The sequence below is a fragment of the Oreochromis aureus genome, linkage group 9 (assembly GCF_013358895.1).
Source record: "Oreochromis aureus strain Israel breed Guangdong linkage group 9, ZZ_aureus, whole genome shotgun sequence".
In the NCBI taxonomy this organism is placed as follows: domain Eukaryota; kingdom Metazoa; phylum Chordata; class Actinopteri; order Cichliformes; family Cichlidae; genus Oreochromis; species Oreochromis aureus.
In genome coordinates this window covers 29,717,686-29,736,248 of record NC_052950.1, presented here as the reverse complement: position 1 = coordinate 29,736,248, position 18,563 = coordinate 29,717,686, and the positions used below count along the sequence as shown (strand labels likewise).

The 18,563-nt window shown below is 43.6% G+C and overlaps 1 protein-coding gene across 2 annotated transcripts; it reads left to right on the top strand.

Moving 5' to 3' along the window:
• Positions 1-2,157: 2,157 nt before the first annotated feature.
• Positions 2,158-4,425, top strand: LOC120441874. Of its 2 annotated transcripts, XR_005614336.1 has the most exons (3): positions 2,158-2,375; positions 2,688-2,823; positions 3,072-4,425. XR_005614336.1 is itself a non-coding variant. In XM_039617369.1 (2 exons), the coding sequence occupies exons 1-2, from the start codon at positions 2,653-2,655 to the stop codon at positions 3,822-3,824; spliced, it is 924 nt and encodes a 307-aa protein (XP_039473303.1). In that variant the 5' UTR covers positions 2,176-2,652; the 3' UTR covers positions 3,825-4,425. The 2 variants fall into 2 exon arrangements, 1 of the variants encoding a protein (XP_039473303.1); XM_039617369.1 differs by having other exon boundaries at positions 2,176-2,823.
• Positions 4,426-18,563: the final 14,138 nt, after the last annotated feature.

Sequence of the window (18,563 nt, the reverse complement as noted above, 5' to 3'; positions counted from 1 at the left end):
GACATATTACAAAACAATAATATGATAAACTTTCCAGATTGGAGTTGCAAAGGAATTAAATCAGGGGTGTCAAACTCATTTTAGTTCAGGGGCCACATGGAGAAAAGTCTATTCTCAAGTGGGCCGGACTGGTAAAGTCATTGTATATATAACTTAAAAACAACAACTTCAGATTGTTTTCTTTGTTTTAATACGATCAACGTAAAAATAAAGCTAGAGCCTGTGGACAGTATGTTCAAAATAGTACAGGCACAACATAGCTATTAATCATAAAACACCTCAAGTTATTTGAAAATTCTGAGGACAAAGAACACACAAGCACACAGTGCCTCAGTGATTCACAGAACTGTTTCACAGATCACAGAACTACATCAGGGTGTCTCATGCAGCACTTTAAGTGGGGTTGCATAGTTTATTTGACTCCTGATACCTGGCATCTTTTAGCTTTTTACCAGCTCATCAATAGCAGGCTTCACATCCTGAGCAGCAGCTAACTTCAGGATGTGATTCAAGTGCCTGTGCGTGAGCCTTGAGCGCACTTTGTTTTCTTTATGCTCATTACAGAGAAAACTTGCTCACAAAGATACGTGGTTCCGAACATGCACAACAGTTTTGCAGCAAGAGCTGTCAAGTTGGGGTAAACTGGCAAGAGATTCTGAGAGAATGTTTTCAAGCCAGCTGCGGCAAATTTGCCCTTCAAATCCGAGTCACATTGCAAGTCTGTTATTTCAAGTTGGAACCTGACGGGCAGATCAGAGGGTTTCACGGTGAACGGCGAGCAAAAAACTTTGAAGTCTTTCTCCAGTTCACCAAAAATCTGAAATCATTGCTCAAACTGTCCCGTTATTTTATCTTTGAACTGCTTCATATCTGCCACACCGTGCACACATTTTTCAGACAGGGGAAGTGAGCTGCATCACCACCAGCGAGCTGCGTCTCCCACAATAACAGCTTCAACTTGAAAGAACGTATGCTGTCATAATACTGCGTGACAACTTTGTTGCGTCCTTGCAGCTGTTTGTTCAGGTTATTCAGGTGCTCTGTAACATCCACCATAAATGCAAGGTCCTGCATCCATTCTGTGGAATGAAATTCTAACACTGGTTTGCCCTTTTCTTCCATAAACTGTTCAATTTCATCTCGTATATCAAAGAAACGCCTCAGCACAGCACCTCGGCTCAACCATCTTACCTCAGTGTGTTATGGCAGGCCATAGATGTGGTCTTTCTCTCTGAGAAGGCTGTCAAACTGACGGTGATTGAGGCTTCTGGATGGGATGAAATTAACAGTTTGGATGACCACCTTCATGACGTTATCCATTTTCAGTGAATTGCAACACAAAGCCTCCTGGTGCAAAATACAGTGAAAAGTCCAAAAATCACGTCCTCCATTTGCAGATTGCACTTTATCTTTGAACTTTTTTACAATGCCTGCTTTCTTCCTGATCATTGAGGGCGCACCATCTGTAGCCAGGCTGACAGCGCGGGACCAGTCCACTCCGACCCTGTCCAGCGCGCCGATGAGAGCGGTGAAGATATCGGCTGCGGTCATTGTATCTGTCATCGGTACCAACTCCACAAACTCCTCGGTGACGGTCAATGTGTCATCAACTCCACGGATGAAAATTGCCAGTTGTGCAACATCTGTAATGTCCGTGCCTTCATCAATGGACTACTTGCACTAGGGCGTGTGACGTATTTCCGTTTCCAAATACTACCGCTTGGACGTTTCCGGTATGTTTGTTTATCTATCGGTAGCTATGCTAATGTCACTTCAGAATGAGTATAAAAAGGAAAAATATTTAAAACAGAACATTTTCAAAAACAGGAGAAGAAATACTCCGAGCATTGCTGTGTCCCACTTTGTTCGGCTTCAGCCAAATTTAACGGCATACTAAGTTTTCATGCCTTTCCGACCCATTCCGACTTGAGAAGACAATGGCTGGTAAATATACCCTGGGATCATTTCACGATTACCTCTCACACCAGGGTCTGCAGCAGACACTTTGCCAGTGATCAACTCATAGAGTCAACAACCCTTGATGGTCGAAGGCGGCTTATTAAAGGTGCTGTACCAACACTTCTTGAGTGGAATGGCTATAAAGTTGAACCACCGCGGCGTGGTGTTTGGGAGAGAACGGAGCGACGCCCTGAACTATTTCCTCCTGACGATCAAGAAGAGCACGGTCTTACAATAGATCATGACTACTGCTCAGTCCCTGAGCCGTCTGCATTGGACATATTTGCATCAGCTGCAGAAGACCTGTCCAAAGACGTGGAGACTCTGAGGAAGGAAATGCAGGAGTTACGTGTCCAGTGAGAATTTGGGTTACAGCGCTTTGCTGGCTCCGACACTGACATCCGATTCTATACCAGGTACACCTAAGCTCTATTCAAGCTAACTGTTTAAAATATACCAAAGTCACCATCAGTTAAATTTCGAAAGTGTTTCCAGTCTTAATGAAAACAAAATAGATATTTACTTTTTCTCTGCTGATTGTGTGTTTCATGTAGATGCTTTAGTATTTAAACAATATGCTACAGGTAAAATACAACACCAAATAGACTCTTAATCAGACTATGTTATACAGCATACCATTAGCATATTTGTCACAGTTTACATTATTTTTACGTCAGTGTGTAATGTTAATTAATGATTGACACGATGTATGTCTCTCTCATGAATAGATTTCCAAGCTATGATCATTTGATGGCATTTTGGTTTTTGATTGAGCCTTGCATCTATAAAATGATCCGGGTTTCAAGAGCCAAGTCAGCTGCCAATAGGAACGAGGAAGTGTTGACACCTGCACGCACATCAACGGTAGGTTATGGGTTTGTTGGTAGTTAGAACTAGAGGTGTAATGTACAATAACATTACATAATGTACAATAGCATACTAGACTCAGCATCCTTTACATACATACACCTGTGTACTACAGCACCTCATTGTTTACCCCATGGTACAGTATGGTATGCATAACCATTGCAAAACATTTAGCCAAGAAAAGCATAATTTTACTAGTTCATAGCTTAAGGAGTAACATTTTCCCTTTTGTTTTCACCTTCCAGAGGCAGCTGCTACAGCCAATTGACGAGTTCTTTCTTTTCCTGGTTTTCCTGTCAGTTGATTTGAAGGAGAGGGACCTGGCACACAGATTTAACATACACCAGTCCACAGTGAGCCGCATTATTGCAACATGGACGAATTTTCTTGCCACTGCACTGGGGTCTCAATGCATCTGGCTTACATGTGCAGAAGTACAAGCTTACCTCCCTGAGGAATTCAAAGATTTCTCAGACACCCAGATGATCCTTGACTGTACAGAGCTGAGGTGTCAGACACCATCCTCACCACTTCTCCAAAGTGAAATGTACTCTTCGTACAAATCCCACTGCACGATGAAAGCCCTGGTTGGCATAGCTCCACATGGTCCAGTGACATTCATCTCTAATCTGTATGCTGGTTCGGTTAGTGACAAGGAACTATTCAAACAATCAGGCATTGCTGAGAAGTTGACTGAAGACATGGCAGTGATGGTAGATAAGGGCTTCCTAATCACCGATTGTTGTAAATGCAAAGTGTACTGCCCACCTTTTCTATCTAAGCAGAAGCAGATGCCAGCATACCAGGTTAAGGAGACGCAGGCCATAGCCAGACTCAGGGTACATGTGGAGCGAGTCATTAGGAGGATAAAACAGAACAAACTTTTTGATAGCATCATTACCATGTCACATGTTTACAATATCAACCAACTGTTTGCAGTAGCATGTATGCTGTCAAATTACCAGAACACAGCATTAGTTAAAAAATGGGTTAAGTGAAACAAGATGGACTTTTCCCAAGACACCAGTGCCAGTACAACTTATGGAAAATGACCTGCAGCTGAGGCCACTACAGTTGCATTTCTTCCTTCTCAGCTGACAATACTTGATTACAGAACTGGTACTTGAGTGCTGATAGTTGAGTTCCAGTTATTGATCATTCTAATTCATTGCAAATGTTGAATGTTAATAATACTGATTAATTATACTACTATATTACTATTCAGATTCAACAAAATTGTTTATCAAAATTATAAAGTAAATCACTAAATCGTTTTAAAATCATAAGTGACATAATGCTTTTGTAACATCCAAAATACCATTTGTCATTTTCTTCCCTCAGTTGTGTTATTGTCTAAAGTGGAGTGTTAAATACTTACCATGTAAATAAGTTCTACAGAAATTCAATGTTTTAATGTGTGTTTTTAAAAAAAATGAAATTGATGCCATTGCTTAAATAACAGTTTATTGATTTCACATAAAAGTAACATGTAACAACAAGTAACAACAAAAGAATTCATGAAATATATTGCAAATAAAACATCAGTTATTTTGTTCCAGCCAGCCTGAAGGATCTGTTTTCCTTTTTGCTATGTTTTCACTGTTCATTTTTCCAAACACAGGTATCTTGGCATATATATGTAAAAAAAAGATGTAGTCAGCCTTTTCTCTGATTGCATTGTGCACATCTGTATCCATGTATATTCTTTGCACTAGGTCAGGGGTCAGCAACCTTTAACACCCAAAGAGCCATTTGGACCCGGTTTCCACGCAAAAGAAAACTCTGGGAGCCGCAAATACTTTTTGACATCTAAAATGAAGATAACACTGTATATATTGTTTTTTACCTTTATGCTTTGTGTGAACAACTAAGGTGTGTTGCTTATAAAATTCATGAAGTGCTTGAGAGAAAATTACATTTTATTTATGTAATCAACACATTTTGAACTCTTAAAGAAATATAACAAAAGCAAAGACACCCAGCTCAACTAAAATGATCCATGTAGCAAACAGAAACTGTTGTCAGCCGCCACCCTTATGTCGCCTTTGGGATTTTGGAGCCTTGACCTGACTTTTAAAAAATAATTGGAAAAAAGCACTATGCTGCTAAAAGATGAAAAATAGATATTTGCAAAATTCTGCCCAAATATGTATTTTACCTGGTTAAATTGTGCGGCGGGGCGTGGTCTGCAGCGCCGCTGCAGGGGAGGCGGGCGCACCTGAGCGGGACCCGCAATCACGCCTCGCCGCCTTTACGTCTGTGCTGTTGTGTTGGTGTGTGTCGGGCTGTGGGCTGCAGCCGGCTGTATGCGTACAGCAACCGTGTGTGAAAGGTGGTCAATAAAGAGATGCTGAAAAGCAATAAGGCAATAAGACGCAGCGTTCTCAAGCACAAACCGCTTTTTATTGAATTGTAGCAGCAGCGTACGTGCCTACATCAATTCCGGAAGCAAACATATATAAAACAGTATTCTAGCGACCTCTAGTGGCTGCCCCCATGGTAGCCTTACTAGAACAACATAAACAGATTTCACAACATCTCCCCCTTTAACAAAAGTACTTTCAACATAAAACAGTGTTGTCAGAACGCAGGACATCACAGGGGTAGACTACCCTCAGTCCTGATAAGGGATTATTCTGCCCTTAGAACATAGAAAGGAGATAGGTCTCAGTCTCTGAATCTGAGAGGTACTTTAATCTCCCGCCCCCTGGAAGTCACTCTCACAGGTGTGGTAGGGCGGAGAGGAGACCCCGGGGCAGGGACTGGCAATGCCTGCCTTACTGGTGGTTCTTGGGAAGCAACCGCCACTTTAGTTGGAGTAGTCGGTGTAGCTGGAACAGTGCTCTGCTGCGGCTCCTCAGGATCAGCGGTGCCTGGGACAGGCTGAAGGTGTCGTCTGTTGCGGCGAGTCACGTTCCCATTCGCCATCTCCACCAAATAGGATCTTGGCTCTTTAGACTTACTGATGACCTTGGCTGGAGTCGTCCACCCCTTTTCCCCGTCAAGCTTCACTACAACATCCTGGCCTGGGAGAAGCTCAGGAAGTGGACGAGCTGAATGTCTGCGGTTGTAGAAGAATCTGTAAGAGTTCTTAGCTGCAGCATCCCTTTGGCACACCGTGTCCCTATTGACTGGACTGGGCAGCAATGTCTGTTCGAGTACTGGGACGGTGGTGCGGATTTGACGTCCTGTCATAAGTTGAGCTGGGCTTGCACCGGTTGCTGCAATTGGTGTAGAGCGGTAACTCATTAAGGCTAAGCAGGGGTCAGGCTGTTTGAGAATGAACTTGGCTGTTTGGACAGCTCTTTCAGCAGCTCCATTTGACTGGGGGTAATGAGGGCTCGACGTAGTGTGGGTGAAACCATAACTCAGTTTGAAGTCTTGGAACTCCGATGACGTGAACTGCGTCCCATTATCACTGACCAGTTCTAATGGGATGCCCCATCTAACGAACATATGTTTGAGCTTGTTAATGACCTGTCTGCTTGTTGTTGTAGTGAGGGAAGCAATCTCAATGTCTCTTGAAAAATAGTCAACAACGACAAGAAAGTTCTTACCCTCGAGCTCGCACAGATCAGCTGCAATCTTTTGCCAGGGGCCATTGGGCAAAGGAGTAGTCACAAGGGGTTCCCGTCACTGTGTAGGCTTGTGCTCTCCACAAAAGATGCATGACCTCACCTTGTGTGTTATTTGAAGTCCAATGTTGGGCCACCACACTGTTGACCTTGCGCGCTCCCTACATTTAGTTAGTCCTTGGTGGCCTTCATGTAATTGGTCAAGGACACTGGGTCTGAGTGCTGTGGGAATTACCATAGCTGCTGGCGTCCGCACTGACAACTGTTGGTCGGCCTGCATCATAATAACAAAGTGCTGGTGCAGCCACGAGCATTGCTTTCGCTTTGTTGAATGCTTGCTCCTGAGGCTCGCCCCACACCCATATAGTCTCTTTCTTGAGAAGATTTGAGAGGGGGTGCAGCACCGTGGACAGGCCCGGCAGGAATTTTCCAACATAGTTTATTAATCCGAGTACCTGCCTGAGTTGTTCTACATTGGTGGGGCTGGGCATCCTAGCAATAGCCTCCACCTTGCCATCATCAGGTTTCACACCATCCGCACTGATGATGTGACCGAAGAACTGTAGTTCATTCTTTCCGAAGTGGCACTTGGACCTGTTAAGCTTAAGGCCTGATGCTTTGATTGTCTGTAATACTGCATCTAAGCGTCGGTCATGCTCCTCTTTGTTAGCCCCGAAAACCAGTATGTCATCCATCACGACGACAGTCCCCTCTAGGCCCTTGAGCAAGGTGCTCATGAGCCGCTGGAAGATCTCGGGTGCTGAAGTTATTCAAATTCAAATTCAAATTCAAATTTTTATTTGTCACATACACAGTCATACACAGTACGATATGCAGTGAAATGCTTACACAACTGCTCGTGACCTAAAGAAAAAACAGAAAAGGCTATGAATAAGATAGGAAATAAATATGAAAATTAAAAATGGTAAATTTAACTAGGAAGGAATAAAATAAAATATATATATGAATTTGTTGAAAAATAAAATAACTGTACAACACAAATTAGAATGAAGGTTAAATTTAGCTGGGAAGGAATAAGATAAAATATATATGAATTAAAGTTTAAAATAAAATAACTGAAATAACTGTACAGCAAAATACACAATACAATACAAATTAGAATGAAGGGTAAATTTAACTGGGAAAGAATAAGATAACTATATATGAATTAAAGTTGAAAATAAAGTAGCTGTACAACAAAATACACAATACACAGTATAGAAATATATAAGAATGTATGAAGAAATATAAATATACATACAATAACAGCAGCATTTTACAAGTATTAAATGGAGATGGAGAAATACAATGTCCATTGTTGTGCAAACCACATTGTAGGTGTCTTGTGCAGTGCAAATATGCTTAAAGTGATTAAGTGTAAACAAAGTCCAGACTGTCCAGTGTGTGTGTGTAAGAATCATATGTGTGGGTCCGTTCTATGTGGTGGTGTGATGATTGAGAGACCGTATCGCCTGCGGGAAGAAGCTCCTCCTCAGTCTCTCTGTGTTGGTCTTCAGGGAGCGGAAACGCTTTCCTGACCTCAACAGAGAGAACAGTCCGTTGTTGGGATGGCTGAGGTCCTTCACGATCTTCCTGGCCTTGGCCCAGCACCGCCTGCTGTAGATTGAGTGCAGGTCAGGGAGCTCGGAGCGGATGGTGCGCTCAGCTGATCGCACAACCCTCTGTAGAGCTCGTCTGTCCTGCATGGTGCTGTTCCCGAACCAGGTTAAGATGTTTCCCGTCAGGATGCTCTCTATGGTGCACGTGTAAAAGTTCCTGAGCACCTTGGAGGGCAGTCGGAAGTCTCTCAAGCGTCTGAGGTGGTAGAGACGCTGTCGGGCCTTTTTCACTATGGTGTTGATGTGACAGGACCATGACAGGTCCTGCGTGATGTGAACTCCGAGGTATTTGAAGCTGTCCACTCTCTCCACTGGGCACTCGTTGATGACGGGGGTCTGGTAGTTCCTCTCCTGCTTAGTACTGAAGTCCACTATCAACTCCTTTGTTTTACTGACGTTTAGAAGGAGGTTGTTCCTCTGGCACCAGGTCTCCAGATTCCTAACCTCCTTCAAGTAGGCCGTCTCGTTGTTATCAGAGATAAGGCCCACCACGACGGTGTCGTCAGCAAACTTGATGATGGTGGTGGAGCTGGTAGTGGCCACACAGTCATAGGTGTACAAAGAGTACAGCAGGGGCTCAGAACACACCCTGGGGGCTCCAGTGCTGAGAGTGGTGGAGGCTGAGACATGTCCGCCCATCCTTACTGCCTGTGGTCTGCCAGTTAGGAAGTTGGAGATCCACTGACACATAGATGAGCTGAGTCCCAGGTGCTCCAGTTTGGTGGTGAGTGTGGATGGAATTATGGTATTAAATGCAGAGCTGTAGTCGATGAAGAGCATTTTAACATAATTCCCCCTTCTAGTGTCCAGGTGAGTGAGTGATGTGTGGAGGAGATGGGAGATGGCATCGTCTGTGGAACGATTTGGACGGTAAGCGAACTGTAGTGGGTCCAGTGTGTCTGGTAGTGAAGAAATGATGAAGTCTCTGACCAGGCGTTCAAAGCACTTCATCACTACTGAGGTGAGGGCTACAGGGCGATAGTCATTGAGAGAAGCAGGGTGGGGTTTCTTCGGGACAGGAACAATGATGGACTCTTTGAAGCATGTGGGGATCACCGACTGAGATAAAGAGATGTTGAATATCTCAGTGAACACAGGTGCTAGCTGGTATGCGCAGTCCCTGAGGATACGACCTGGGATGCCGTCTGGTCCTGCTGCTTTCCTGGTGTTCACTCTCTTGAAGGCTCTCCTCACGTCATGCTCAGAGATGACGAGCACGTTTCCGGTGTTGGCAGTATCTTCCTGTCTGCAGCCGTTAGCGCCGCTAGCGCTAGCATCGTTGTAGTCCTTAGCTGCAGCCTCGAGCGAGCATAGAAAGTGTTCAGCTCGTCTGCCAGAGTCCCGTTCGCGTTCGTCAAACCGGTTGTTGGTGCTTTATAGTCCGTTATTGTCCTTAATCCCGCCACAGGCTCCTAGAGTCACTCTGTTGGAGTTGTGACTCTAGTTTCCTCCGTAGCGCTGCTTCGCCTCTTTCACCGCCTTCCGCACGTCATAAGACGCGGCTTTGTACGGGTCCATGTCCCCGTCGCGAGTCCCGTGTTGTAGGCAGCGGTGCGGGATCTCAGAGCGTCGCGGATGGTTTTATCCACCCACGGCTTCTGGTTGGGAAACGTTGTGATAGTCTTTGTCTCCACGGTATCATCCGCTAGTTTCGATGAATCCCACCACCGCTTCCGTAAACATGTTGACGTCATCATCGGAGCTGTTTCTGAACATGTCCCAGTCTGCGTCGTCGAGTGCGTCCTGTAACGCTGCCACCGATTGGTCCGTCCAGCGCGCGACCTTCCTCTGAACCGAACTTCCTGTTTCAGCCTTTGTTTGTATTTTGGCATGAGGAAGATGGCGGCATGATCGGATTTGCCAAACGGAGGCGAGATTGTGCCTTGTAGCCGTTCTTGACCGTAGTATAGCAGTGGTCCAGTGTCCTTTCACCTCTGGTGGGGCAGGTGATATGTTGGTGAAAGTTCGGCGCTGCGCGCGTTTGAGGTTGGCACTATTGAAGTCCCCGTCACAATAAGCGCGGCGTCCCGGTGTTGTGTCTGATGCGGGTGAGAGCCTCATGCAGCTCGCGCATAAGGCAGTGTCCGTGTCCGCTTGTGGTGGTATATAAACGGCACTTATAATGACCGATGTAAACTCTCGAGGTAGATAAAAGGGCGACACATGATGGACAGTAGTTCCAGATTTGGTGTGCAGGAGCGTGTGAGAGGAACAACGTTCGCACTGTTGCACCAATTGTTGTTCACCATTAAACACACGCCGCCTCCCCTTGACTTCCCCGAGTCCCGTGTCCTGTCCATGCGGTGAACCGAGAAGAACTCGGCCGGCTGGATGGCGTGGTCCGGCACCGCTGGGTTCAGCCATGTCTCGGTGAAGCAGAGGAGATTGCAGTCCCGAATGTCTCTCTGGAACTTTATCCTGGCCCTGAGGTCATCAAGCTTGTTCTCCAGTGACTGGACGTTGGCGAGCAGGATGCTAGGCAGAGGTGTGCGGTGTGCACGAGCTCTCAGCCTGTTCCTGACGCCGGCTCGTTTCCCTCGAGGCCGCCGCTTCGCGTCGCGTCCTTTGTTCTCCCTCAAGATCTCACTCGGCCAGCTCGGATCCGGAGTTAAAGGCTTCGAATTGTGAGTACATTGTATACCAATAGAAACAAGAGTGTCACTGTCGTACCTAATGTACCCAATGGTGATGAATTTGACGATGTAAGAACGCTGAAAACTAACTTAAAAAACAAAAACGAAGAAAAGGTGGTCGGAGCAGTCGTGACGGCAGCCGACCTCACCGGCGCCATCTTAAATGCCAAATGGCAGGCGTCTGAAGCAAAACCTGCCCATGGGAGTTATGAACGTGGTTAGTTTTTGGCAGCTGGGTTCCAGTGGTATTTGCCAGAACCCACTGGAGGCATCCAAAGTGGAGAAAACTTTAGCCCCTGCTAACTTGGGAGTTATGTCATCCAATGTGGGCAAGATGTACCGTTCACGCTTTACTCCCTTATTCAGACGTTTTAAGTCCACACACACTCTGACCTCATCCTTGTTGCGCTTTGGAGCAGGCACCATTGGTGCACACCAGTCTGTTGGCTCGGTGACTTCCTCAATGATGCCAAGTTTGAGCATGCGCTTTATTTCCTTTTCCACCTTTGGGAGGAGAGGAAAAGGCACCCGGCGTGGGGTGGTTACACTGTACGGCACTGCATCTTCGGTCAGCTCAATTTTTACAGGTTCACAGTTCAGCAGGCCAATTTCTCCAAACACATCCTCTGTTAAGTCACTACTGATTTTGTTAACTCTAGCAACTAGTCCCATGCGCTTCGCCACTGTCTTTCCCAGTAGGTTACTAGCGTACTGCCCTTTTATAACTGTAATCGAGTACTGGTACTTTTGGCCTTTGTACACCGTAGTAGCAAGGAATTTACCCATGCACTTGACTTTTCCACCAGGGCTGTACACAGTTGGCTTACACTGGATAAGTTTGGGTCTCTGTTGTAGCTTATTAAAGGTCGTTTCTGTCATAACAGTGGTGTCTGCGCCTGTATCAATTTTGAAATCAACTGGACTGCCATTTACTAGTAGCTCAATTTCCCAGTCGGCATCTGAGCCTGACTCCTCAATGACTGTAGTTTTGGCTCAGTTACTACTCCCAGGAAAAGCTCCCCTATGAAAATGAATCCTCATCTGAATCCTCTACAGCCTCAGCCCTGACCTCTTTTAGCATTTTGGTTTTGCATACAATTTCAAAGTGTCCCAGCTTGTTGCACTTTCTGCATCTTTTATTGCGGGCTGGGCAGTTTTCTCTTTTGTCATGCACCCTGTTGCATCTTTGGCACTTTGGTTTACTCTCACTATGTTGTTGCTCACGTACCTGACGAGGTTGGTAGTAACTCCTTCTCATGCTGTTATAATGCCTCTGTTTCACCTCATTCACAGTGCTTTCCACTCGCTCCGCACTTTGCTGTTTGACTTGTTCACTCTGGCGTGCCAGTTGAATGGCTCTATCCAGAGTTAGGTCCCCATCGAGCTGCAGTTTTTGTGAAACATCTTTGTCAATTAATCCAATGACGATACGGTCCCGGATCTGCTCGTCTTTACTGCCGCCGAACTCGCAGTGCTGCGCGAGCTCGTACAGGCTCTGCACGAAAGCCTCGACCGTCTCCCCGGCCCTCTGGCTCCGTTTGTGAAAACAGGCGCGGTCGTGGATAACGTTTCTCTTTGGGACGAAGTGCTCATCGAACTTCTGTAAAACCAGATCGTACTCAAACTGTGGACTTGGCCTGGCCTCTGTAGCAGCAGGAAACACAAATGAGCCATATATTGGTTCAGCATCTCTCCCCATGGAGTAAAGAAGCGAGTTCACCTGCACTTCGCCGCTCTCCAGCGCTAGCTTGACGCCACTCGAAAACGGAGAATCTCTGCCGCCATATCGGCCACTCCGCCGGCTGTGTAAAGTCGAACGGCTCCGGAGGTCCAAATTTAGCCATTTCTCCGTGTAACTCGGCGTGAAGTCCTCAATTCTGACACCATGTCATGATCGGAGGCAATAAGACGCAGCGTTCTCAAGCACAAACCGCTTTTTATTGAATTGTAGCAGCAGCGTACGTGCCTACATCAATTCCGGAAGCAAACATATATAAAACAGTATTCTAGCGACCTCTAGTGGCTGCCCCCATGGTAGCCTTACTAGAACAACATAAACAGATTTCACAACATTCTGCTAAAGTCTCTTGGGCCATCCAGCATCTGGTTCCTGCACTGCGTGTACGTAAAGTTGTTTGGCCTTTGAGTAAGCGTCTGCTTATGCCAAAATCCAACACGTTCTCACTCCCAACTCGTCAAATGTGTGACGCATGGTCAGGCTCCCTCTGCTTCACTTATGGACGCGCAGGGTACCCCCCTCGCGTCGAGAATTGACGTGCAGGGTCCTCCTATTGAATACTATGCTGCTCCCTAATCGTTGTTTATCGACGAAAAGAGATTTCCGCGCAAGAGCCTGTTGTTTATGGAACGCCAGGACTGCCATAATGAATTACTTAAATACACCATTAAATAATTAATTAAATGTGGCAATAATTAATTAAAATTGGAATTAATTAATTAAATAAATAGTTATGACGCATGTAATTAATTAATTATTGACACATTTAATTAATTATTTATGTATTTCACATTTTAATTAATTATTGACACATTTAATTAATTATTTAATGATATATTTATTTATTTCATTTTGGCAGTCCTGGCGCCTGGCTCTCATCATGAATTAATTTTATCTGTCAGCCTCACCCATCAAACCCAGGGGGCGGGGTTAACGCTGCCCATGCAGCTTCTCTAACATTTGATTGGTTGCCGTGCAAAGTAAGTCAAAACAGGTCGATCCTAGATAATCGATTGCTTCTGTAGACTTGAGGCAGTCAGGTGTCCCAGAATGCGTTTCAAATCACAGGCAGCAATGGTGGTGGTGTAGTTTTAAAATACCCCATTTTTCTGTCACCAACTGCACTTTTAACAGTTTTAGCCGCGAATGTCGCGCCGTAATCTTCACGTCTGGTCAGGTTGTCAACATAGAACATGTTTGCAAAAGTGCTCAGATGTTTTCAGAGATTTCACTGCTCTGCTAACAGTCAGCATGCAGAGTGCACCGAGGGGGTTACGTCAACCGGTTTGTTTACATATTCCACTTTCCGTGTTCCACATGTTGCATTCGCATATTATCATTTTCACCGAACGATCGTCTCTTTCCACCTGGTCTTGTGTCTCTGTGCTTCTGTAACATAAAGAACGAGCTGACATTTTTCTCACGAAACCAGCGATCAGCTCAGCAGGCCCTCAGTTTACCTGCATGCGTCCTCCTCACCTGTCAGCTGTTTAACACCTGCTGCTAATTCAAGAAACACGCCCACGTTACCTGGTGATCGTCACAGTTTAACTGGGCAGTCGGTGCTCGATATAACGCAATGTCAGCGCATTTTTCTGCACAAGATAAGTAAAGTATAGTATTTTCCCGAGCACAGAGCTGCTGGAGCTATAGGCTATTTATAGGCAAACCCACTTTATCGGCGGCTGATGTCCAATCACCGCACACAGCTTTGAAACCTCACCTGAGTTTTAGCTCTCAGTGGTTAAACGCTGGACTTAATTCACTCAGGTTTTGTCTGTCGGGTCACGTTTACTTCGCTGTTTTATTTACAACTGAGCAAATCGGTTTGGCTGAGGTTAAAGTTACGTTTCATAACTGCATAGTTTTACAGACCTTTAATGGTTCACTGGCACATGTGTTAGACTGAACTATTCGCTTTTCTTTATCTGGTGTGTTTTGGATTTAACAGTGAATTTTGAGATTAAACTGACTTTTAAAATGTTTTTATACAAAGAGGAAAGAGAAGGCGCATTTCCACCGAGAGGAGCAGAGTTTGCAACAGCATGTTCATCATGAAGACTGCAACCTGGACAGAAATATTATATCATCTGTTTTTAATAGTTATTCAACTGTATTCTAAGCACCAGCTGTCTGTTAGAATTTTTAGAGTTTACTTAACTAAAAATAAATGAGCTTAACATATCATTTGTGTGATTTCTCTCTCTCTCTCTCTCTCTCTCTCTCTCTCTTTTTTCTTTTCGGTCATGTTATGTTTAACTGTAAAGGTTTTGTTACAAACTATGAAACACATCGTGCAGACTTCTGGATGTTAGAAGAAAACTAATACTGCTCATGAATGAGACTAAAGGCAGGAAGGTGTCCTTTAAAACTAAACATGTTAACAGGACCTCCCTATTTATATCATAGTGTATGATATAGCACGTGTATTTCAGTAATAACCTACTGATTTCAGTGCAGTGGTGAACAGTCACACAGCTCACATGGGCGTTATCTGTGATACTCCTTAACTATAATTTATCCAAGTTAACTTCAGTTAACCATTCAGACAGTTCTTTTGCAATGAAAAACATAAACACCTATGCTGCGTAATGTTTACATTATAGCTGCTTATGCAGTAACCATGGTAACCACGGACTCTGGATCGACGGAGGTCAGACAACAATTTTACATGTATGACCTTAAAACAGGACACAGCCATTATCCGTCCTGGCCTCATATCAAATGTGAACGCAGACTGAGTCTATGTTTGATGTTTGCTTTATATCTCATCTTCCTCTCAAACATTTAAACAGCAGCGAGTCTGCAGCTGAGGGAATACAAACTCAAATTGTCGGAACAGGTTCGATCGTGGATTCATTTGGTAATTTATTAAATGTATAACTGTTAGTCTAATCTGCTGCTGAGTCTCTTACACTGATGAAAATGCAGATAACACAGATCATGAACACCTGTTCAACCAATCACTTTCTTTCCACTTTGATCTGTGACAAACTGACGGTTGGCATAGTTGGAATAGTTGGCAGTATTAAGGATGCTTTTCTGTAAAATCATATTGATATGACCCGTGACATATTCGTAGATGACAGTTTGATAGTCAGCTGTGAAACTCTGGGTTAACTCAGAGAGCTGAAGATATCGTGGAGATGCTGACCTCGCTCCGTGGTGTACAGGGCCGTTTACCCTCATGATTAATATTCACGATAAAAATATTAGGCGAACATCATGAAGTCTGTATGTGTTTCATAGTGTCGAACAACCTTTGTACAGTTAAAGCCAGCAGTTACTACATGACGGAAACACCAACGTTTTCTCTTTTATACGTTTATACACAGGTCACGCTGATTACTGAACAAAAACCCAAAGATCAGTTGTTAATCGAATTTATTTGCTCTCTCTCCTCCTTAAACATGTTTTTAATGTTAGTTATAATTCAGAATTGGCGACTGAAACACGTAGGACACATACGAACATCAGGAAATAAAACCCCGATAAATATAACCTCAGTAAAATAAGTCAGTGTCAGCGGGGGTTATTACAGCTGTGTACCGGGGCCTGCGCTTTGTCGGCGGTAACAACAGCTCGATTGCTTGCGAGGCAAGCGGGTCTATCCCACGCTTTGCCGTGAGACTGGGCAGACATCTCCGAAATCATCGAAGCACTTTTGCAAAGAGGCTGTATCTTGACAAACCGACCAGACATATGAAGATTAAACCACAACATTCTCGGCTAAAAAAATATTAAAACTGTATTTGGTGACACACAAACAGGGTTTTTCAAAGTTCAGGGGCCTGTTCTTCGTACCTCGCTAAGTAAGTTAGCCGGATTTGAATGTTGACGATTTCGCGTGATCTTGGATCGTTCGGTTCTCCGAAGCTCAGCTGGGACTTGCTGTCATAGCAACAGATCCGTAAGCGTAAACCTGCTTGGGAGCAGGTTTACTTTATGTAAACAGGATTAGATCGCGGCCACTCAGGTATGTCCGCTGCAGTTATATGAAAGTAAGAGCGATATTTCGCCACTGTTTTACCATAAATAAATATTATCAATGTAACTAAAGATAATGCAGTATTTGATTCTTTTATTGATTTCATACAGATACATACAGGTCATTTCCGAAAAAAAGGGAAATGTACTATTAATCATTCTATTACATGTAGTAGATCATGTCAGATGTAATTCATATTTTAGAGTAGTAATAGTAAATTACTACGTGCAATCAAGATGAGACCACGACTATAAAAGCGAAGGTGGATTTGGGAAGTCTGTCGCAGCCATGTCCTGTCCGTTTGTCTGCGAGCAAGGAAGGTGCAAGATTGATAAGGAGAGTTTACAGAATTTAGTGTATATTGCGGGATAGACAGGATCCTTTAGCTCAATGCGACAGTGTGCTCATAGAGATATCGATTCTCCGTGAGGGTATTATTTTCTCTCTCTCTCTCTCTCTCACTCTCTCTACATATATATATATATATATATATATATATATATATATATACTTACTGTACTGTATATACTTACTCCCGATTTACTGTGCATGCTTCAGTCACCCCTTGCATGGGAACAGGTAAAAGTGATGGAGTGTTATGTCAAACTACACACAAAAACCCACAATGTCAATAAATGTCACAGTACAAAAAGGGTGTGTGACGAGGGGTGCAGGACCACCACCTGTCTTTATTTGCTCTGCCCTTTTCTTGGTTGCTGTTATAAACAAACAAACAGATTATTCCAGGGTCTCTTGTCATAGACTAAAAGCAATATAAGTGATAAATATTACCATTCTGTAGAATATTCTTATATTTCACTTTTACTTGTTCCCATGTTCTAGTGGGTCCTGTTGTGGCTCTAATGTGAAAGAGGATATGATGTAATATAATATAATGTGGTATAATATAATATCACATGATATAATGTAATATCATGGATCACTTACGAGTTTAATTTGTCAGCAACTTTCTGCCAGCCCTCTCCTTGCTTTTGCAGCCTTTGCAGTGTTCCCCTGCGTTTTAATTAAACTCTAAAACTCCTGATATCCCTCAATCAAGAGTTCTTGGTCTGCTGCCGTGAAATACTGAGCGCGCTCCTTCGACATCTTCGCCGACCAATCACAGGGTTGCCGATCAATGTTTCTACTATCGATCGTAGCCCCTTTAAACCACCCAGTGATCTCAGATTACTTCATCCAGCTATACTAATCGTCAACAACAGGTGTGTTCGGAGAACCGGATTAGCGAGCTCAAAGTTAGCGCGATGATTTGATCTTGGATGTGTCATTTGATCTTGGATGTAGTAAGCGAGGTACGAAGAACGGGCCCCAGGCCCCAGTTCTGCCGGTTGTTGTGGGCTATAAACAATGGCCACCAGGCCAAAGCAATGGCTTTGAGTCGATCAGCGTTAACCCCACCCTCTGAGTTTGATGGGTGAAGCTGACAGATAAAATTAATTCATGGTGAGAGCCAGGCGCCAGGACTGCCAAAATGAAATAAATAAATATATCATTAAATAATTAATTAAATGTGTCAATAATTAATTAAAATGTGAAATACATAAATAATTAATTAAATGTGTCAATAATTAATTAAAATGTGAAATACATAAATAATTAATTAAATGTGTCAATAATTAATTAATGAAATGTGTCAATAATTAATTAAAATGTGAAATACATAAATAATTAATTAAATGTGTCAATAATTAATTAAGTACATGTGTCATAACTATTTATTTAATTAATTAATTCCAATTTTAATTAATTATTGCCACATTTAATTAATTATTTAATGGTGTATTTAAGTAATTCATTATGGCAGTCCTGGCGTTCCATACTGGCGTTCCTTAGGGTTGTTCGTATATTTATATATTTCCGAAATCACATTGTAGTGACGTATACTGAACACAATATATTATATAATGTAAACAACTACCTGAGAAACAGCAGATACAGCAGATAAATTAATTATAGGCTATTACTTTTGCATTTATGGAGGGAGAGGTGTATGCTGGGTAATGGCACAGCTAGCGACTGGGTGACTTTATTCACCCGCTTCGGCTGTTATCAGTCCATACAATGGGCGTTATTAGCACAAATCAGTCCCATAGATATGGGCCATCCACCTGCTAGATTGTTCAGAAGGTTGTTCTCATCCATCCAGATGGAGGATCACTAACA